Source organism: Heliangelus exortis, chromosome 1 (assembly GCF_036169615.1).
Source record: "Heliangelus exortis chromosome 1, bHelExo1.hap1, whole genome shotgun sequence".
Taxonomy (NCBI): Eukaryota; Metazoa; Chordata; class Aves; order Apodiformes; family Trochilidae; genus Heliangelus; species Heliangelus exortis.
The window spans coordinates 122,151,070-122,174,388 of record NC_092422.1 but is presented as its reverse complement, the minus strand read 5'-3'; the positions used below and the strand labels follow the sequence as shown (position 1 = coordinate 122,174,388).

The 23,319-nt window shown below is 36.5% G+C and overlaps 1 protein-coding gene across 7 annotated transcripts in view; it reads left to right on the top strand.

Moving 5' to 3' along the window:
• Positions 1-23,319, top strand: part of APAF1 (apoptotic peptidase activating factor 1) — a 35,280-nt gene that overhangs the window by 302 nt on the left and 11,659 nt on the right. For 2 of the 7 annotated variants that reach the window (XM_071764270.1, XM_071764255.1), the window contains exons 2-20: positions 2,170-2,311; positions 2,568-2,757; positions 4,412-4,609; positions 5,637-5,820; positions 7,735-7,847; positions 8,356-8,487; positions 8,880-9,118; positions 9,535-9,702; positions 10,543-10,674; positions 11,658-11,771; positions 12,380-12,558; positions 14,289-14,415; positions 16,452-16,577; positions 17,163-17,294; positions 18,929-19,054; positions 19,880-20,041; positions 20,350-20,475; positions 21,156-21,281; positions 22,134-22,253. In XM_071764270.1, coding sequence (XP_071620371.1) covers positions 2,174-2,311; positions 2,568-2,757; positions 4,412-4,609; positions 5,637-5,820; positions 7,735-7,847; positions 8,356-8,487; positions 8,880-9,118; positions 9,535-9,702; positions 10,543-10,674; positions 11,658-11,771; positions 12,380-12,558; positions 14,289-14,415; positions 16,452-16,577; positions 17,163-17,294; positions 18,929-19,054; positions 19,880-20,041; positions 20,350-20,475; positions 21,156-21,281; positions 22,134-22,253 — 2,832 coding nt within the window. In that variant the 5' untranslated portion in view covers positions 2,170-2,173. Of the gene's footprint in view, positions 1-32; positions 174-2,169; positions 2,312-2,567; positions 2,758-4,411; positions 4,610-5,636; positions 5,821-7,734; positions 7,848-8,355; positions 8,488-8,879; positions 9,119-9,534; positions 9,703-10,542; positions 10,675-11,657; positions 11,787-12,379; positions 12,559-14,288; positions 14,416-14,999; positions 15,092-16,451; positions 16,578-17,162; positions 17,295-18,928; positions 19,055-19,879; positions 20,042-20,349; positions 20,476-21,155; positions 21,287-22,133; positions 22,254-23,319 lie in introns of those variants that run through there. The other 5 variants (XR_011729951.1, XM_071764245.1, XM_071764263.1 and 2 more) reach the window with 5 other exon arrangements.

Genomic DNA, 23,319 nt, shown 5'->3' with positions numbered 1-23,319 from the left:
CGGCTTCCACTTTTTGCCTCGGGGCGAAGTGACGGAGGTGTCCCGGCAGAATCCTAGGGGGAGAGCGTCGGGGTGGAGGGTGGCGGCGGGCGGCTGATCTGAGTGCTCCGCTTTCTGTGTTGTTCTCCCCGCGGCTGAAACAGCGGCTCTGCTTAGGCGTGCCTGGGAGTGAGGTAACCCTTTGTTTGGTGTGTTTATACCCTGTGTTTGCGGGGTGCTTTCGTCTTGTATTTGCTTCACGTGTGGATTATTATTATTTTTTTCAAACCTGAACGTATTTCGACTGGTGAGCTTTCATGTCCCCTTCCTAAGCCGTGCGGTGAGGTAAAGGTAGGGAGGAAGACTTTTCCAGGCACATGATTTTCGTTGAAAATAGGAAATTCTGTCAGTACTGCGGAAGAGGCACTTACTTCATCGCGGTTTTATCCAACGGCAGCTGCTCTGCATCTCCCCGGCTCCGGAAGGAGGGAGCAAAGGAAAAGGTGAACTCTTGTGCAGGCAGCCATGGACCTGCTCCGTGGAGGAACTTGCAATTGGCGACGGAGCCTTTGGTCGTTGTGCAGGACTGAGTTCAGGGAGATAATTTCGATCATTTGAGATTCTCGGGCAGCTGTTCGGTTTTGGAAAATATTTACATGGTAGAGAGCAGTTGTCACCTTGTCTCCTGGCAATTCTTTGGAGCTGTTGGAGTGAGTCCAGAGGAGCATCAGGAAGATGATCAGGGGACTAGAGTACCTTTCCTGTGAAGACAGGTTGGGAGACTTGGGGTTGTTCAGCCTGGAAAACAGAGGGCTTCATAGAGACCCCATAGTGGCTTTCCAGTACCTGGAGGGGGCCTACAGGAACGCTGGGGAGGGACTTTTTACAAAGGCATGTAGTGATAGGGCAAGGGGTAACGATTTTAAACTGGACGAGGGTAGACTTAGGTTGGACATTAGGAAGAAATTCTTTAGTGTGAGGGTGGTGAGACCCTGGCACTGGTTGCCCAGGGAAGTTGTGGCTGCCCGCTCCCTGGCAGTGTTCAAGGCCAGGCTGGATGTGGCTTGGAGCAACCTGCTCCAGTGTGAGGTGTCCCTGCCCATGGCAGGAGGGTTGGGTCTAGATGATCTTTAAGGTCCCATCCAACTGAAACCATTCTATGATTCTATGATATAGTTAGGTGCTGAAAAGGACGGTATAGCGCAGCAGTTATCTGTGTTTAATGCTCCATCTTCCATCGTGTTAAAACTGAAGGTGTTTGCATGGAGTCCTGAACTTGAAGACAACACTGAGTTTATCTCATGGGATTTGGTAAACAGGGAGTTCAGTTTCTATTGTAGTTCTGCCCGGTGCTGTCAATCATGACCAGTCAACTTTCTCATCCTGTTGTCCTAAACACAGGATCCAATGACTTAAAAAGGTTGAGGGATGTAGTAGGTGTGGAGACAGTTAGCATGTCCCTAATATATGAGCAGCTCTCACAGACTGTGACTGTTTAATTGGCAGGTGTTCACAAACAAATTCATAGAAATGTGGAAAAGGACTTGTTTTTTGTTTGTTTGTTTTTTCAGAACTAGCCATACATTTCTACTTTTTTAATGAACACTTCTGTTCATGTAGTGAGCACATAAGTTTTGTGTGTAATTATGAGTCTAATTAATTGTTAAAGATTTAAATTCTTTTTAAACCTACTTTGTATGCCTCTAAGTAGAGCAAGTAGAGAAATACTGTGGTCAGGTTAACTGTAATAAAGCTCAGATGGATGTTTTTATTAAATGTAATAGTAAATGACATCTAAGTAATATTTCAAAGATAGCGTTCATATTCACAGTAGCCTCTGAACTATTACAGCTTAACTACTAATATGCCTTTTTTTTTTTTACCTTGTTGAAAAGGAATATTAGATTTCCTCAGTGATTTCTTGATGCAGCTGTACTGTCCAGCCAAGCTAGACTAGTGAGTCATAAGCAGTATAATTACATTAATTTAACAGTAGTATGAAAGTGTCTATACCAAGATAGAAAGTAAAAAAAACAACTCTTTTTTTTTTCCATTCTGCATTTTGTAGCATGAGTTTTCCTAAGATTCATTGTATTTTCCACAAATGCAGCTATGTTAGAACTTTTATCCTTGGACTTAAGTTATGTTCTCATTCTGACTTGACTTCTCCTCTTCTCTTTCACGCAGCAGAAATATGGATGTCAAGAGTAGAAATTATTTACTTATGAATCGCCAAGCACTGGAAAGAGACATCAAGACCTCTTACATTATGGATCGAATGATTTCTGACGAAGTACTAACATTACAGGAGGAGGAGAGAGTAAAACAACAGGTATCATCTCTATATGTTTTTTATCTTCCTAGTCCACTCACATATTCTGCTTAAAGACAGTAATTTCTGTTTACATCATTCCTGTATTCAGCAAATTCTTAAGTGTATGCCCAGCACACCATTTTTATTGTACTTCATAATGTTAAGGTGAAGGCTATTTCTGTAACTATAAGCAGTCTTCAATTGACAAAGTAACAGACTACGTGATTTTTAAGGTTTTAGTTTTGTATAACATCTCCTTTAATGTTTTTTCTAGAATACACAGAAGGAGCGAGCAGCTATGCTAATAAACATTATTCTTACAAAAGACAATAATTCATACAGATCCTTTTATAATGCACTGCTTCATGAAGGTTACAGAGATCTTGCTGCTCTTCTTCAGGATGGCATCCCTGCCATCTCCTCTGGGAATGGAAAGAGTTCAGTGGATGGAATGACTTCATACGGTCAGTGTAGCTGCAGCAATTCCTATGCTTGAAAGTAAAATTCTGTTTTTTTTATTCCTAAGTTACCTCCTATAAAAAACAAGTAGGTGGTGTCTTCACTTGTTTTCATAGTGTAGCAGTCAGTATTTCTCTACTTAATGTATTTAAAGTGGCGGGAGAATTACAGCAGTTGTGACTTGTATAGGTCTTGAAAATGTTCGTATTTAGTAATTATTTTAAAGATGGGAAGCCTGAAGCTGTCAGTTTTCTCTGTAACGTTTTTATTGTAAAGAGAAACTCTTTCTTATTTGAATATATTAAAGAAGTTGAATCTAACATAAGAAGTTGTAGTCTCCAAAATTTTCACATTTCACATGAAGAGTAACCTATAAATTCTCAGCCTATATTACATAGTTTTTTCTAGTTGTAGTTGATTAATTCTCTTCACCATATTTTTTACCTACACAAGTTCCTAACTTACCTATAATGTCCTTAGTATCATCTTTGATTAACATAGAATAAATCAATAGTTTCTAATGGGAAGAACCTTCTAATTGGATATGACTAGATGCTGTCACTCTGGATTTTATGAAGTGTCACGGACATGTAGAATTTTGATTAACTGGGTGAAATTCCCCAAAGCCTATAAGTATAATATGACTGCACATATCATAGAATCATGAAATGGTCTCAGTTGGAAGGGACCTTAAAGATCATCCGGTTCCACCCCCCCTGCCATGGGCAGGGACACCTCACACTGGAGGTTGCTCCAAGCCCCATCCAGCCTGGCCTTGAACACTGCCGGAGAGGAGGCAGCCACAACTTCCCTGAGCAACCTGTGCCAGTGTCTCACCACCCTCATGTAGCAAGACAAACCTCTTTTAGGGCACGACGCTCCAAGGTCCAACCAGGTGTTCCAGGAGAAACTCACGAATAGTGCTCTGAGTCTAACGCTCTCAGGGCTGACCAGCCTGGATCAGCACTACTGCTCCAAAAGTGGCCTCCCTCTGGCTTCCTCAGGTGTGAGCTTTATTGGCCCCCTAATCCTGCTCATGCCCAGTAGGGGCCCACCCTAATCAGGCACAGGTGGGCTTAACACAAGCTCATGCCCACTACCTGGCAATTAGTGGCACCTGGTTGCCTCATTTCACTACACCCTCACACCCTTCACTACACCCTTCCTAATGTTCAACCTAGATCTACCTTCTTCCAGTTTAAAACCATTCACCCTTGTCCTATTTCTGCATGCATTTGTAAGAAGTCCCTCCCCAGCTTTCCTGCAGGCTCTTCAAGTACTTGAAGTCTGCTGTAAGCTCTCACCAAAGCCTTCTGTCTGTTCTCTGAACAACCCCAACTCTTTCAGCCTGTCTTCACAGGAGAGGTGGCCAGCAGTGGCCAGAAAAAGCACACCTTTTCTCTTTACTCCTTTTTTCCCATTTCCCTTTTTCCCCATGTTTCAATTTTCCATGAATTTCCCTCATTCCCCTTTTCCCTTCTTCCTCTCCCCTTTTTTCCTTCTTCCCATTAGGTTTTGGAGCTTTTGTAAAGTACATGAGTTGGGACTGGGAACTCACTAGTTATTTGAGGTGGACTAGGGAGTTATTTGTTTTGGTTTGAAGAAATATCACAATCAGAAATTATTTTTTGTTTTCATATGTCTTGTTTTTGACTTTAGTTAAGACAATTCTCCGTGAAGGTGGTGTGCCACAGAGACCAGTTGTGTTTGTCACTCGGCCAAAACTGGTAGATGCTATTAAAAAGAACCTCTGCTGCTTGGGAAGTGATCCAGGCTGGGTCACAGTTTATGGAATGGCAGGTTGTGGGAAGACTGTTTTAACAGCAGAAGCTCTGAGAGATCATCAGCTCTTGGAAGGTACTTCTAGAAAAACATCTGGTTTTACAGGACTTACTACAGGCATATGTATACTGGACATATATGGCAAAGTAGCTTAAGTCATCCTGATAGTAGCTGAGATTTGGGCTTCTAAATTCCTTAAGTGGTTGTGAAATGTGTGCTTGCAGCTTACAGCTTTTATAACCATTTAGTGCTTTGGGTCCACTAAGTATTTCACTAATTTATGGGAAAATATTTTGAATAGTTTTTCACTTTCTAATTGTTTTTGCTTATGGGAGTAGATGCATCCTTAATTAACTTGAAATTGCTGTTTCTATTAGTGCAAAATAATCATAGTTAGTTTATATTCCTTTTGGACATTGTTTTTAAAGTTCTCGTATTCTTGCCCTTGCTGTTTGAGTTTAAAAAAATCTTGATCTGAGACTTTCACATACATTTTAATAAAGGCAGGCATTTGTGGAGTGCTTGCACTAATATTACTTTACGTGATAAAAACCCAACTTTTTCTTTTTTGGTTTTCCCTGCACAGGACACTTGGAGGAGAAAGTGAGACTTGGGCACTAGAAAACATAGTTTAGGGATAGAGGCTACATCATCCTTTGCTGCACCAGTGTCTTCTAGCTGCCTTCTTGTTCTCTGTTTTGAGATGATTTTCACATTCTGTGAAAATTTCACATTATGTGTTCTGAACTGCAGTAATAGAGGGTGAAAAAACCATGGTGAATGAAACTAGCAGGAAGATGGATGCAGAAGGGATTTTCAAGGGACAGTCAGGAAGGCATGTTGGATAGGAGGGACAACAGCATCAGTGGCAGTGTGAATTCTCTGTCAGAACTTGTCCTGCAGATCCTGTTCCTTTAATAATAAAAAGTAATGGTCTTGTAGAACCTTCCTTTTGTTTCAATGGCAGAGTTGAAAGGTTGGCCTGCAATAGACTTTACACTTCCATATTTTAGTTGAAATTGAGTTATTGATTGTTCTTGTAAGCTGCTATCAAAGATTTCTGATTTTAAATGTATAGCATGACTGATACTGCTTTTGTCAGATTACTTTCCAGGAGGAGTTCATTGGATTTCTGTTGGAAAACAGGACAAAGCAGGGCTCCTAATAAAACTCCAGAATCTTTGTAGTAGATTAGAACATGACTCTACCCTTTCACAAAGGCCACCACTTAACATTGAGGAGGCTAAAGATCGTCTTCGTTTGCTGATGCTACGCAAATATCCCAGGTGATGTCAGTAAAAGGAAACCCTATTCTTTTAACTGAGAAAATGTGGCAGAATAACTTTTGTCTAATCATCTAAAATGTCTGTGCTGTGGTCACATGTCTCTGTGGTGTGCAATTAAAAAAAGATATATTTCCTAACTCTTCCACTTTTTGCTTCCTGTTTTGCTGTTGATAATTTTGAAGTATTATTCAAGGGGAAGCTTACAGTTCTTGTAGAATTTTAAGTCTTGTGCAGGGATTCCTTTTCATATGCTCTAAGTTAATGAGTTGCCTACAGTAAAAGAGTAATTTCAAATGAATCTACAGACCCTAATGGGTAAATAGATGCTAGAGGCAGGTGTATAGTATAAATAGTATAACTGTTTAGACTGCTTGTTTCTTTATATAGAGCAACAAGTGTGGGGTTGTCCTAGATATGAATACATTTGGTAGGCTAATAAGTTGCCTACTAACAAAATATGTTAACCAGCTGTGCAGGAGTCACAATTACCTGAAAAATTATTAGTCACTGAATAATGGAGGTTGGAACGAACAGTTGGAAATAAGAATTCCTCTTAACTTCAGATGTTCTCATTGTGTGTGTAGAATGCTTCAGGGATGCGAGAAGTAAAAGGGTGTGCATCGATGCAGAAAATTTTTCCTTTCCAGAACAGCTGATGTCTTTTAAAGTGTTCAGTCTATAGTTATTGAAGTGAAAGCAGGTTTTCATGAAACAATCTGTTATCTTCAAGAAGCTAGTTGTTTTCAAACTCCAGGAAAAGTGACTCGATTTTATCAAGCAGCGTCTCAATTACTGCACAGATGTTTTTCCTTACACACAAGTGTTTTTCATCTTTGAGCGATAGTTTTTGTTATTTCTTGAGGATTTCATTGCCCTCTGGGAAAATCTGTACTAAACTAAACAAGTCAGCACTTAAGTGAGATATCTCAGGAGTAGTACTCCACCCTTGTGATCTTTATAGATGACATAGAGTAGAAGAACGTTGGCATTTTTGTCGTGGAAAACAATATCTTTCTCAAAGAAAAGATTTGAAAAACACTTCCAGGTATATAATGTGTATGCACTTGTTTCTGAAGGATAAAATCTGTATTTATAAGCACTGATAGCATAAATGTCACTTAGCTGAAGAAAAATGTGCAAGTCTTGGCATGCCTCAGTGCAAATTGGGCAATTTAACCAATGACTAATGTAGCTGAAAATTCCACCCCTTAAAAACCCCCAAAGCTTAGTACATTTAAACAATTTGTAGGATTTGGTATCAACAACTTCCTTTCTTCCACCAAACACACAGAATGGAAATAAGTGGTATTTGTTTTCATAAATCTGTTTGCCAACCAGGCTTTTTGACTTCTTGCTCCCTTGGAACCAATCTTCTGAAAGCAGTTTTCAGGAACAACTTTGTCAGCCACAGGCAGGTGAGGGAAGTCTTGTGAGGATCCATGTAGTAACCTACAAATATGACTACCCATATGGTTTGAACACGTAGTCACTGTATTCAAACACTGTATTCTTTACGTAAAGAGTCTCAGCATCGAAGAAATTCCTTTACAAGATTAGTCTCATAAAACTTTCTGAAGATACAACAACAAAACTGAAATCTCTTGAGTCAAAAGGACACTGAAATGGTTTCTTCCAAAAAGCTTATCACTAGGCTGTGTCAAGCAGAATTGCCCCATACATATCTAGCCCCATACAACCTTTTTCTTCATTTATGGTATTTGATGTCTTGAAAAACAGATTAAATACTTGGTTTTCCTGGCATCTACTAGTGCAAATATTTTTCAAACCTTTATTGTTTATGCACTATTTGTAGCTATTGTAAATTCTGAAAATGTTATTTGATTATTAAAATGCAATACTGTGTTTTAGCATTAATAGTTGACCTGAAATCTGCAATATTTCTTCTTACACTAGATCTCTTTTGATCCTGGATGACGTTTGGGATTCCTGGGTATTAAAAGCATTTGACAATCAATGTCAAATTCTTATCACCAGCAGGGACAGGAGTGTAACAGATGCTGTGGCTGGTAAGGAACAGTTTCATCTTCTGCATCATGAATTGTACGTGTATATGTATGTAATTTGTTCTTGTGAATTTCTAAAGGAATCTGATAGAGTTTATTTCTATTAACTTGTACAGAAGCAGCAAAGTTGTAGAATTCTACTTTGTAAGACCTTATGATCTTTTTAAAATAAATGTTACGTGTTATCCTGAAAGTTACATTTCTACACTGAAGAGTGCAATGATTCTCAACGAGATAGATTATCCTGTGTGATCCTACTGCTGTTAGACTTACACTGTGCTTGTAAGCAGTCACTTCTGGAAGATGCCCATAATGCATTTGTAATTATTGTATTCTAATTTTTTTGTGTCCCTAATGCAAGCTTGATTCTGATGAGTAGCATTTATACTTCTCTTAATACTAAGCTTATAAAATACCCATGGGCCAGGTTGTTTACTCCAGATTTTTACTTGGAAATATACTAACTTCCATAGGATTTTTTATATATTTGAATTTTATATTCTATGTTTAGGCAATAAATATGAGGTTCATGTGGAAAGTGGGCTAGCACATGAGAAAGGACTGGAGATTTTATCCCTATTTGTGAATATGAAAATATCGGAACTGCCAGAACAAGCTAACTGCCTTGTACGGGAATGCAAAGGTATACTTGCAGCTCTTTAATGTAGTGTTTACCCCTGGATCTACTTTTTTCCCCTCCATTTTGACTTACAGATGGAAGAGAGAACATCTTTAATACCTTATGCCTTAAGTAAAACACAAGTTTTTATTAAATGTGTTTGTTTGTTTTAAACTAAACAGAAATGTCTTGTTGATTTCCAAGTATTTTTCTTCAGTGTATCTTCCCCCTGTTCCCCAACTACACTTAAATTTGGTGAGTTTGTAGATGTCCATAAGGATGACATGTTTTATTTGTTTTTCACACCTCAAGAATTTAATCAAGGTATTGGGAAAATTACCCGATTTATTCAGCCACTTAACTATTGTATTGTGTTCCTTGAAAATCTCTAAGATTAATTCCATCTTTTCCATCAGGTTCTCCTCTTGTGATATCCTTGATAGGTGCATTATTACGAGACTTCCCTAATCGTTGGGAATACTATCTCAAACAGCTGCAGAATAAGCAGTTTAAAAGAATAAGAAAATCTTCTTCTTATGATTATGAAGCCCTGGATGAAGCAATGTCCATAAGTGTTGAGCAGTTGAATGACAATTATAAAGATTACTATAAAGACCTCTCTATCTTCCCAAAAGATGTTAGAGTACCCACCAAGGTAATACCAGCAATCCATCATTTTTGGTGAGATACAAACAATAACTTATAAGAACTAATAAAATTTAGTAATTGCTGCACGAAACTTACCCTGTGTACAACTTAATGATATTTGCTAAATTGGGCAGGGCAGGTCCATTATTTTATCATTATTTGTCTCCTTTACATGAAACGTAAGATGACTGTAATTCAGCACAAATAGACAAAAGATGGGATAATTTATATTATCTGTCGTAAAGTTTGGTATGGAAGAACTGGTAGCTTAATGAATTTATTACCATTTGTAATGTGCCTATATTTGTGTGTCTATATTAGCATGTGTTTTGTTGTCAGTTAATCAGTAGACTTCTGTGATATTCATACAAGTCATATTACCCCTTAGTTCTGATTCTTTCCTGGCTTAATGTGCTTTTGTAGGTTCTCTGTATTCTTTGGGATATGGAAACCGAAGAAGTTGAAGATATACTACAGGAATTTGTTAACAAATCACTGTTGTTCTGTGATCGTAACGGGAAGTCATTCCATTATTATTTACATGATCTTCAACTTGACTTTCTTACAGAGAAGAATCGCAACCAGCTTCAGGTAGGGTATTGAGTAATTTATTTGATGCTAACTTTACTTTCCAAAACTGGGCATTCTCAGAAAATGTTCCATTATTAAATGGTGCTCAGCATAGCTTCATAGAATAGGTCCACAATGCAGTTAAGGTTAATGCTGACTAATTAAAAACTTCTATTTTCCACTTGAAACTGTGGAATGGTTTCATGATGATTCCACTTGAAGCTAAGAAACTAAACTGAGAGAAGATTCTGTATCCATTATTTCTCTGTCAAAGATCTTTCCATCTGGAGATAGAATGTCCCACTGATGATTCCAAAGGCTTTAAGACCCTACCAGAATAGGACATTTAATACAGAGACATGCTTTTTACCCCTCTTTTTGTTTGTTTTCTTCAATTAGAGGCAATACTTTAAGGGAGAGAACCTCTAAGTTGGGCCCAATAAATATATTGGTTCTGAAGGCAGAAATAGTAGATATTAAGAAAAGGAACATTTTTAGATTTGCCTTACATCTACCTGTGTAAGGGTCGTTTTTTGTTGGCTACCCACATTTAATATGAAAAGTGTGATTTGATAGCTTTTCTCAGTCTAAAAAGGAAGGGTAGCAGCTTGCTTTTGTTTTTTAATATCCAGAGAATGTTTCTGGAGAGGTCTTAAACAATAAATTAGGTTAAGTGTACAGTTTTGGAAGGTAAACTTTTCTTGCTACATTTGCTGTATTATGATTGAGAGATAATTTTATTATTACTCCTCAGTTCTATGTACAATAAAATATTAATAACAATCATAATTTATGAACTCTGAAACAAGTCCATACCTTGGTATAGTATTAACTGAAAGTGTGTTTTGACTTGCACTGCAGGAGCTACATAAAAACATTGTAAATCAGTACAAGAAATACTACAAAGTTAATACACCTGTCCCATCTCAAGAGGATTGCATGTACTGGTATAACTTTCTAGCATACCACATGGCTGGTGCCAATATGCAGAAGGTGAGTTCTGACTGTTGTTTAGTATTTCCCTTCTTGACCCACCCTTACCCCCTGCCTTTGCCTTCAGGCTTTTTCCAGCTTAAGCCTCTCTTCTCCCAGACTTTTGTACAGATAGGTAAACACTCAACTCACAGTCCTTTAGCGGCCTCGCTAATAATCACTCTCTGTTGTGAAGACCACTTTATTTCTACCCTTTGTGTCTTCTCAATCAGTTCTTGAGAAGATTTCTTATTTTGTAGAATAATAGCTTGTGGTTTTCCTTTTGAAGAAGCTTAGATAAGAAATCTCTAAATCTTTTTGAAAACCCATGCTCGTTTTATTGTGTGCTTGTACAAATAAATGGGTTTATTCAGAGAATTTGATGAATTAGTTACTTCTTTCTACAGAAGGCTTGTTGTTTTCCCTGGTATGTCATACTCATTTGTGTTTAAAAGTTCATCCTCTGTATGACCAGGTTTCATCAGTCACAAAAAATCTAGTTGGACTAGATTACCATTGTAAATCCCTTCCAACTGAAATAGTGTATTCTATTCTAATATTCTGTTCACAGTTTCTAATTGCATTTTAACTCAATTTTTCATTTTATTTAAATGCAGCTATAACAGGCATTTCGCTTTCATTCAAATTCAGCACCTGCTAGGAAGAACAATAGACCACAAGTAGCAGAGTCATACACTGGAACAGAACCTGAGTGCTACAAAAGTCAAGATTGGCTTTGCACCCCTATCCCTTCCCTGACTAGTTGTATCTCAAAGAGCAGTCTTTTGCATTGAAACAGCAAGCTTGACTTTCTATATGCAGAATTTTTATACCTGATTGAGTAAGATGGAGAAAACAGGCAATTGCCTCAGTTTTTTAACTGGAGACAATTGTACTGTTGAAGCATGAGAAATACCCAGTGTATTTCCTGTGCTTTCCTTTTTCCTTTTGCAGAGATTTGTTGTCAAACTCATGATCTGAACTTAAATTTCTGTTTCTTGTAGGAACTCTGTGATCTTATGTTTTCTCTAGACTGGATTAAAGCTAAAACAGAATTGGTAGGGCCTGCTCATCTGATACATGAATACGTAGAATATAGTTCAGTCCTGGATCAAAAGGTATGATACTAAAAGGTAAATGATCAGTATGTTCCAAATATATTTTTCCATGTTAAATTAAATTTTGTTGGATGTATGTATATATGGATGGATACAGAAAGGTTAAAAAACTGAAACCTAAAACCACTGCTAAATTAAACTTTAACTCAGAGAAGAGAAAAATGAAGAAAACTTAGTTTTAGTTTTAGATGTAACTTGTGTTGTGTGCACAAATTGTAACTTGTGTATTTGTGTGCCCAAGTAATTGACCATGGAACTCAATAACTAAGGTGAGCAACAATGCTTAATGGTGGGTACATGTGGTATTCTCCTTTTTAGGAAGAGTAGAATTTTGTTGGCAGTCTTTCTGATTATTTCCTATGGCCTCCTTATAGAGTAAATCACTGTTGCCAATATCCTTCATTTGAAAAGTAAGGTTAATGCACTTTCCTGAACAGGATAATGAAATATTTCAGTCTTATCAAATGTACTTGCTAAAGAACTAAACATAAAAATAGAACTAATTGCTTCTGTAAGAACATCAGTTGTACAGAAAATCAAAAAATCAAAACAGGCTAAGGTAATAATCCACTTTCTCCTATACAAAATATTATCTGCTCTTTACATAGGGTAGCATAGTACGTGAGAACTTCCAGGAATTTTTGTCTTTAAATGGGCACCTTCTTGGACGGCAGCCATTTCCGGACATCATACAGCTGGGCCTCTGCCAACCAGAGGCATCAGAGGTGTATCAGCAAGCCAAGCTACATGCTCAAAGAGAAACAGGAGCATTTTATTTGGAATGGATGTAAGTAGCTGCAGTGTATCTCCTGATATACTGGCCCCTTGATCCAAGAAGATAATATAATGCACAGCTGAATACAATTTATGTCTAATATAAGGACCTTTTTAAGAACTGCAATGTTTTTTTCTGGGGAGAGTGACATAATTACTAAGAACTTGTAGGAGGAGGAGAACTCTGGATATGCAAGACTACAAATCAATAATAATTGCATAGAAATAACTAGAGGAATATTTTTTACTTCTGTATTCAATGATTTTTCCTGTTAAATAACTATACAAAGATGAAAATTCTTTGAAACATCTCTAAATAATTAAAAAAAAACCAAAACAAAATTGTAGTGCAAGTATTGGTATGTTAAAATACTTTTTAAAGTTTTCTAGTAAAATGTACACAGTATTTTTGTTAACTTGCAAAGTATTTTAAAATAGCAAGATGATAAATACTAAAAGGGTGATAATATCTACGCAATCTTGACCTCCTATTTAAATATTTTTTAGCCTTTTTCATCTTTTTTTTTAAGTTTTTTAAGGAAAAATATACGTATCTAAATTTTTTTAGCCTAGTCTAGTAGTTACCTTATGTCTGTTAGATTCTTCTGTTGAATGTTTCTCTTCTGATCTCTGCCATAAATGGTGATCACAAACCAGAATGACTCTGTGTCAGGTACTTACAGTAATAATCCCGGCATACTTGAATTCTAGTCTCCTCTTTAGGTATTTAGCTATCTCATTTTGCATAACTGACAAGATTCCAGCAAAACCACTTGGAAGTTGCAGAATTCAGAAGAGTAGGTAGTTTATCTCCAGGTAGTTCAGGGCTTCCACCTTGGATGTGGGAATCTTATACTGAAGAACATGGCTGAAACCAACAGGACAGAGACTGATGGTTTTGTCTTCCATCCTAGGGTTCTAAAAATAGTTTGTAGGCTATGTAGGTTGCATTCACTGCTTTCTTGACCAGCAACTTTTCCTCTACTCAAATATAAAAGAAAAATATTGGCTTAGATGAATCAGTGAGAAATTGCTTTCATTCTAAAGTACAGTTACTTTGAGATCTTAGTAAAATATTTTTTTATTTAAATGCAACGCCTGGAGCCTATAACTGATAATGATAAAAACTTGAAGTACATTGTTTCATTTGACTCCAGAAAAAAATTAATCTTGTAACAATCTGTTCATCACCAAAAATCATCTTATTACATCTTATATTTGTATTAAGATCTGGCTAAGTAGATGACTATGATTGCTACTAATTCTCAGTTTTTGTTAAAGTGAGGCAAGGGCCATCTAAAGCCTATTAGATTCTGTACTTAGTCTCTGGTTGAGGTGCAATGATAGACATGGATTTTGTTTAAATACCTAGTGGTAATATCTGTGTCATTGCTGTGAAATTGAAGTAGGTTTACTAAGTTGTAAACAAATTCACAAGTGTTTTTGAGTAAGCTTGAAAAGGAATCCCATTTAATTTCTCATGCACGTATCATCTTTCTTGATTGCTAAGCTGTAACTTTTGGAGGGCAATGAAAACTCTGAGTGAATGCTGGATTTTGTGTTTCCCTTATTATTTCAGCATAGAGACTGAGAGGTAAGGCACAGTGGGTTGGTTGGTTTGCTTGTTACAAAGCTTGCTGATCAAGAGATAAGTGAAAGTGTTATTTTTGCATAGAGGATCTTGAATAATAAAAAGGCACTAGGAAATCCTGCTTATATAAAATCAACTGTCTTACCCTGCAGAAATAAAAAATCCTTGAAAAATCTCTACCGTCTGGTTGTTCGTCCACATAGAGATTCAGTTTACCACGCCTGCTTTTCTAAGGATAGGCAAAGAATAGCATCATGTGGAGCTGATAAAACACTTCAGGTAAGATACTTGTGCATGAGTGATGCTGTGTACCATTTTGATAACATTTTTTTAACAGTCCTGTTTTTTTGCTTTTGGTGTTATGTGGCGATAGGAGGGATCTAGAACATATTGAAGGCAAATGATTGAAAAGGATGTTTTACACAATATCAGGTTGAATGTTCAGAATAGTAAGTGTTATCTTCTAGTTCAAAAGCTAAGCTGTGGGATTTCAGGTTTTATACCCTCACTGCTGTAATATGTAAATGTGAGGTGCCTTTTAGTGGCATGGAACAGCTCACAGCTTAAGTAATGCACCTCAGCATATTTTTGCTTGGAAAAATGTTATTTCCAGTCACAGTGGACCTACAGAACTGAGAAACAAGAAGACATTTTAGTTATAGATTTACTGTTTCCATGGGATGGTAATTGACCTCTGCTACTTTGGTGCTTACTTAGTGAATTGTCTTATGCAAAAGAAATGCATCTAGAAAGAAAACAAACTCCTGAAGTTTAGGATAATGTGAGATGGAAACTCCCAATGTGCATAGGAAGTGAATCAGGGGAGACAGAGAAGAAAGTGACTAATATAAATTTGCCAGCAGTCTGCCTGGAGGGGAGCCAGCCAGCTCTCAAGAAAACTAGCAAACAGCCAGCCAGTAACCTGGTAAAGTATCCATATTCCAGACAGCCAAAGGTAAGGGAAAAGAACAACTTTTCTGCAAGCCTTTGGTATTATTTTAGATGCTTGATCAGTTAAGTACTGAAGTCATAATATTGGTGATGCTTAGCTGCTGTTCATGTGGCTACTTAATGTGTTACTATGGTGTTATTATTTATTTATTTGCTGGCTTCTACAATTTTATGATGATGGCATCCACTTAAAGAGATGCCTGGCGGATGTGTTTGTTTTATGCTCTGCTGAAGTTACTGTGCTGGGCTTCTGCACTTAATGGTTTCATTGTTGAGACTGCTGATTGCTCTTTTGCTCTTTGTTTTCTACCCAAAAAAGTAACATCTGTGGATTGCCATTGCATTTAAACTAAACTTCTGTCGAAGTAATAGGAAAATTAGCAATAATCTATTTTTCATTTTTTAACTTTGAACTTAATAGTGCTTTTTCCTAATGATGGCATGGACATAAAACTAATCTTCCTGGTTTTCCAAGCTACTTCTACCGTTTTGGTAAAATAATAAAAAAAAATGCTAAATTAAGAACAGGTATTCTGCATTATTTACCGCAAACATAGATTTCCTGTTACTTCAGTATTTGTTTCTATTTGAACAAATACCAACCATTTCATTGTCATTGATGACCATTCAATGAAAAAGTAAAGGAAAAAAGCAGGGAATTCACAACTGTAGTATCCTGAACATTGCTGTAAAGAACACCTTGTAGTTTGTTTTAATAATTAAGAATATGTAACCTACAGAGGAAAGAAGATCTGATTTTGGTTGGTTTGGTTTTGTTTTGTTTTTTTTTTCCCCATCCTTGTGGAGTTCAATTCCAGAATTTTGGGAAATTGATTAATATATGACACTTTTCCCCAGCTGTCCTTTCATTGCCTATGGCTACCTCAGGACCGAGACTCGTGTCATCCTGTTCAATTTTCTACGACTCTGTACTTGCTTGTTCTCCAAATCATCAGTTGCTACTGAAATTCTTAATTTCCACAGAGGGATGTGAGATCTGTCTCTATATATATACATGCCTGGATTTTATAGCTTTAAAACCAGTTTGGATTTTGTCTACAGATATTGTTGTGCAATTACTATTAAAAAATACTGAGAAAGGACATAGATTTAGGCTAAAAGAGCAATGATAAAAAATTAACAAAACACCCATTGCATACAAAAATATTTTTTAAATCAGTTTTCACTGATTTAAATTTCTTTCCCTAACATTTTCTATATGTTAATACCCCTGAAATTATAAATGCTTTCAAAAACTAACCAATTTGATGAAGAGCTTATGTAAAGAAGAGAGAGAAAACAAACTTAAATACTATGTTTTAAAATTTGATGCTAGTTATAAGATTATTGTTTATTGTTTTTAGGTGTTTAAAGCCGAAAGTGGAGAGAGACTCCTGTCAATAAGTGCACATGATGATGAAATACTTTGTTGCACTTTCTCTGCAGATGGTGAATTTGTAGCAACTTGTTCAGCTGATAAAAAAGTGAAGGTAAGGAAATTCAGACAGGGTTTTTACTGTTGTTTTCAAATTAGTAATTCTCAGAGTAGATTCTCATGCTTAAAGTTTTTATTAACTCTCTTAAATCTTATGTTGATAATTCACTACTTAAGACAAACAGAAAAGCCCTACATGTTACATAACATAGAAGATGCTTAATGTTAATATAATGCTTACAGAATTACCACTTTTTTAGTAGTACTATCAGATGATTCTTTTTAAGTAGAACATAATGTGTTGGGTACAATCCTACCTATAATGAGGTGCATGTATATATACATAATTTTTTTTCTGTTATATTTGAAATATTTTGGATTTTTGATTCCTTGGTATTGTAGCAAAACCTTGGTGCAATTCCAGTACTTATCAGATTCTAATCTGAATTATGACCTTTCCCCTCATTACTTTTGTCTAAATGTAAATGTATTTTCTTTCCCTTTATCTTCAAAACATTTTCAAAGTGTTAATAATAATGGTTTAGAGCTTATCTGTATTTCAGCATAGTTTACAGCGTTTTATTATATTAAGTACTGTAGATATATTTAAAATTCTCTTTCATCCTTCAATTCTGCCTAGATCTGGAACTCAAGAACAGGCCAGTGCAGGTGTGTATATGAAGAACACACAGAGCAGGTCAATTGCTGCCAGTTCAGTAACAGAAGTGGTCAGTATGTTTTAGCCACCTGCTCAAGTGACACTTTCATCAAAGTAAGTGGAAAGGATTGAGATTGTTCTCATGCTGCTTATCAGGACAGGACCATTATTTATTCATAAATGTATTCTAACATTATCAGTTAATGTTTTGTTTTAATTGAGCCTGGTAGAAGAGAGATGGCAACAGATTGAGAGTACTGACTACAGCTCTGTAATTAGATTTCAGCAAAGCAGAACAGAAACAGTGTTTATGCTTAGCAAAGGAGAATGGTCAAGTTCTCTGCTGGTGGGGCATGAAGGTGAAGGTTGAGAGGCAGGATGTATACACAGAGCAGAAATCAGACAATAGAAGCCTGCATCTGAGGAAGGTGAAAAACACAGGAATTAAGAAAAGACCTAGTAGACCCCAGGGCAAATAAGAATGCAATTTCACAATGCAACTAAGCGAGTTGTAACACTGGCACTGAAGATGAAAGTCCTACTGCCCAGGCTCTATGTTCTTGCCTTTGTTGCAGTGCATGTGCTGGTGGTCTTCTGCAGTGGAGTGAAGTCAGGAGGTTCATGGAGTGAACTCAGCAAAAACCTGTTTAGTGGGATTGGTTTTCTGCTGGCTTAGTTTCCTGTGGTAGCTCAATTGCCCAATTCCAGTGCAAGAGAACTGTGTTGCGAATACAGTCAGGAGTGAGATTGCATGATGGGGAGACAACTGTCTCTTCCAGCTGTAGCTAGTAGGATGTGAGGTGCTGTAGTAGTAATGTGAAGTCTCATCTTAAGGGTTTTTGCAAGAGTGTTTGTGTAAACTGGAAGTAAAATACAATTATTATCTGATGTCAGGGTGAAAAGAAGAGGCTGTTGTGCTGACTTCTTGAATGTCTCAGCAGATGCATTTGCTGTCTGAGACTGACATCTTGGAACAGGTAGATTTAGACTTATTTAAAATGACCATCTTAATACTGGAAATGTGGTTAAGATTTCAGGCAGTGTTGACAATTTTATGAAAAATGAAAAACAGAACTGAAGTATGCAGAATACTCTAAAGGGCCTGGGTTTTTTTTTCAGATGCCTTCCAAGTGGGTAGTCTTGTTTTGAGCCCTCACTTGAACATTCATATGTATGATTTATTTTTTTTTAATTTGAGAAGGAGACATTTAAAAATAAGAAAGGAAGTGTGAGCTATAGGCTTGGATAGCCATGTGTGGGAGGGGGGGAGAGGAGGAGCCCTAAACAGAAAAAAAATACAGAACTTTCTTCTAATTATGGTAGTATGGATGTGGCAAGGATTATATTCAGACTGTCCAAGACTTAACATGAGAGATTTCAGTTTTGGCATTATGTGTAAGCTACACAATTCTGAACTTCAAAGTTGAAAGAGAATGAGTCAAGGTAAGGATTCTTCCTCAGTCTGAAGAAATTTTCAGTAACTTTAGGCTGTTCAAGGGCCTTTGCACTGTGCAGACAGTTTACCCAGTTCTGTGTAGTTCTGATGTTCATAGTTTTTATGCAAGTCAACAGATGGAGGTAAAGTGTGAGGTAGCTGGGGCTGCATACCGTCAAGTTGATGAACATGTTGGTAAAACTAAGAAAAAAAAGTTGAGGTTTTGGTTGTCTTAGTGATTTTGAGTTAGAACATGAACAATCTGTCTTTGAATAATTCATCAATATGATGTTTGTGTTTATTTCTAATGCAGCTTTGGGATTTAAACAAGAAATATTGTAGAAATACGATGATAGGTCATGAAAATTCCGTCATTCACTGTAGATTTTCACCAAATGATGAATGTGTTGCTAGCTGCTCAACGGATGGAACAGTAAAGGTAGACAAGTGTATTTCTAAATCTACTGTTTGTTTTGATGATGTATTTTTCTTGTATAAAATGCAAAATATGTGTAAGAAAGTTTTGTGTCTGTATGGTCAACTATAATGAATTAAATCCAGAAACAGTTGATTATTGGTCCCAAGATTTTGAAATGGCTTGTCCAGAACCAGTGAAAAAAAATTTGGTGCCTGAAGGTGTAAATAAATTCTAGTTAGCCTCATTTTGAATCCTCTACTTTTCACCATCTTTTTTTTTTTTCCCCTAAAGGAATTTGAGAAAACTTGTGGGCAAGGAGTGAAATTGGTTTAAAAAAAGACCTAATGAATTTCTAGGTTAATTGAAAGTTCTGTCATCTTAGAATCATCAGTAGACATAAAAGTTGCAAGCAATTTTTATGTACCATTTTTCATGTATGCACTAGAAGAGAATTGAGAGGTATATGTTTTGATTTTCCTTAGAACAGAACTATGTTATGCTATGTTATGCTATTGCAATTCTTAAAACACTGGTTTCTTTTTGTAAAGCTGCTAAATCAGGAAAGATGGGTTGCTGTAGTTGTTGTCATTCAGAAAGAAAATTCTGGTGCAGAGAACAGAACTATTCAGTAGATTTTTAGCTGGTGCCACAATGAAATTAGGGTGCAAAGTTAGATGTATACCAGATATCTTATGGTGAGTGGACTTCTAATAGAGTTGCAGAGCAAATTTTTCTTTTATTAATTTAAAAAATTATTAGTAATAATATTAAATAATTTTTAATTTTTTTTCTTCATTTTGTATCCACATCAATAAAAAGGTTTTGTGTATTTGCTTTCTATTGCAGCTTTGGGAATCACGCTCAGGAAATGAACTGAAAAGTATTGAGATAAAAGATTTCTTCAAAAATGCAGATGAGCAAGCAGATGAAGTGGACGTTTTTGTAAAATGTTGCTCTTGGTCTAGAAATGGTGACATGATTTTGGTGGTAGCCAAAAATAAACTTTTGGTAAGTACTCCACTTCAGTAAGTTTCTTGAAGTAGTATAGAACTGTAGAATCCTAGAAGAGTTTGGGTTGGAAGGGACCTTAAAGATAGAAATTATTAAAAGTAGAATTCTAGGACACTAAGATGCTTCAGATATAATAAGGTGCATGGTTTCAAGTGTGTGTGTAAAGTAAAAAGGTGTGGGTAGCAAACTTGTTGACTGAGAAAAATAATATTTCTAAATTAAAGAATGTATGCTGTTGAGCATAAAAGATACTTGTCTATAGTGAAGTTGTACAAACTTGATGCTGTTTTCATATGTGTTCACAGCTTTTTGATGTTAAAACATGTGATTTGTTAACACAAGTCATAAATCACCACAGTACGATCCAGTACTGTGATTTCTGTCCTGGTGATGAGTTAGTAGCAGTTGCTTTGTCCCACTGTTCTGTTGAGGTAAGTGATTGTCTTTGTCTTAATAGTTTCTTGTATGCAGAGGTAAAACAAACGTGACCATTTTAGCAGGCTTTCAATGTGCTTTATTCCTTTTAATCTTTGTTCACTTCTGAAATGTGAAAGATAAGCTGGGAAATCCCATATTGAAGTTACATGCTCATTTTGGAGAAAAGAACTCAGGTGTCTATAAAAAAAGACTTCAGAGTCACCTTCCCATTGCTTAAATCATACAAAATCCCCCCTTTCTGTATGCTGATATAGAACGTAGCACCTCACTAAAAAGGAATACAACAGGTAGAATGATTTTGGGACTAGCACAGCTAGAGTAAGCCTAAACAAGTATCCATTTTAGCATTGGATTTTTTTGTTATTTGTTTTTTATTGCCATTTTTGCAATCTAAGTGGTCACTTAAGTTATTTCATAGTGTGAGTGATTTTTCCTTTTTTTTCCTCTCATCTTTTAAACTTGTAGCAGTCAAAAGAGGCTGCTCATCTGATTTCCCTGACCATCAAAATGTAGTCAGCAGGAACAACTCTACAGTTCTTGTTAAACCTGGTTTCAGAATAAGTTGGAAAAAACTAGAAGAAATAGTAATTAAGTGCTCTACTTCTTATGCACTGTATTCCCTTTAACTGCAATCTAAATACAACTGAGCTCTTCTTTCCTATTTTTCTTGTAGTTATGGAATATTAAGTCTTTATCAAAAGTAGCGGAGTGCAGAGGACACATGAGCTGGGTTCACTGTGTGACATTTTCATCAGATGGATCTCTATTTCTGACATCATCTGATGACCAGACAATACGTGTAAGGTGACATCTTTATTTTTTAAAATATGTAAATTTATATAAATATATAATGATTATTTTCAGGAATAATTTATAATAAAACTATGTTGCTATCTTTATATCATGTACTATAAATTATAATTTACACCTTGTATATTATAAATTATATATTATATATTTAGTATTTATGTATGTTTATAGAGAATATAAATGTAAATACTTGTTATAAAATTACTTAGATGCAAAGTAAACTGAGATGGCTTTTTTACTTGGCTAACTGTATATCTAAATTTTGTGTGTTTCAATAGGATTTTTAAGCCTGGTGACTGTTCAAGAGTAATTATAACCTTCTGTTTTGTTTTAGAGACTTTCTCAATCAAGAATTCCTAAGTTTTTTGAGTGTCCTAGCAGACTTGTTTGTACTTGTCACTGTTACATGTATTTATAAGTTAATATTTAGGATAGATTTCTACAATTGTTATGCCTCATTGAAACTTGTGAAAATAGAACTATAGTTTACCAAAATAGCATTTCCTTTTCTTCCAAGTTGACACTTATATTCTTGGCATTTTGAAAGCAATTAATTATAGAAATCTGTATTTGGTAGTTTTTGTAATTGGATTTTAACAGTCTTCTTTGGATGAGAAAACTGTGGTCTTTGAAGATAGGACTCTAAACATGGGGAAGTCTGCTGGTTAGCCTGGAAAAAAATACATCTGTTTCATCTGTTGGAATCTCTATATTGATTTCACAACCGAAGTATAACTTTCACTGATTTAAAGAAGTTCTGCAAGTTTGTAAGATTGCATTACAAGAAGTTTTATATCCCATCCTTTAATAAAATGAATGAAATAATGTGTTCTTCAAACAGATTTGGGAAACTAACAAGGTGTGCAAGTCTTCCAACGATGTGCTGAAAAGTGAACTAGATGTTGTATTTCACAATGGTGAAGTGATGATTTTAGCAATCTACAATCAGAAGCATTTACAAGTAAGCTGGCATTCTCAGTACATTTGAATGTTATCTGCAAATCTCGGTAGGAAATGGAGGAAGGATTGAAAGAACTGCTTGTTTATGGCTTTAAACGATAACTCTTAAATGTATGTTTAAGTTTTATATTTAGAAAGCGCCTAGTTTAGTAAGCAAAAAATGAAGTTTGAGGAGGAGTTTCCACACTGAAGCTGACTGCAGGTGAACAAACCGTTTTCCTGGCTTGAGTATGGTCCCTCCAGAGTGGCTGAGTTGTGCCCAGCAATCAGCATGTCATGTCTGCAGCACACAGACTGGGTGTTAGGCAGCACCTGCATGTGATGCATCCCAACCATGGTGTAATGGCTGAGGGAATCATCTCAGACTGGGGCAGAGAAAGGTGTGAGCTTGGGTCTGCCCCAGCCTTAGGAGAGGTCCTGAAGACAATATTAGCAGTGGATACTCTCTTACTACAATGGACCCCCCCATCAAGTAGTAAGTGCACCAGCATTCAGAATGTATTTTTTTATTCCATGAGAGCAAAGTGAAGACAATACATTTCAATCAGATTGTGCTTCTACTTATTGTGTCTGTTTGGAAGTGGAAACACTTCCTTATTTGTTGCAAAATGCTGCTTATGCAAATGGATTGTTAACCTACAAAATGGCCATTGCCTGTCTTTGGGTAGAAATTAGCTATTTCAGGTGTTTAGCCTAAAGCAGCATCTGAATAGGAATAAAGCTTTATTCTGGACTGTGAAAGCAGTGAGTTCTTATACTGGATATACAGGTAGGTGGGTGCTGTAATAGATTCTGCTGTCCTGTGCCGAGAGGCATCTTCTGAGGTAATCTCCTTGTGTAAGGTCTTGTCCTTTCTCCTAATTTGTCTGGAGGCAAACATGTAAGCTATGTAATCCTGGCTCATTAGCATTACCATTGCCTTTATTTCGAGTCCTAAGAGGTTTTTTCTAGGCTGGGAGGCTACTACAGGGAGAGCAGGAACTTTTCTTCCTGGTTGCACTGTACTTCATGTGTCTCTCTTCCTGGTTATCTTCTATCCTCCTCCATCTGTCCTGCAACAAATTAGC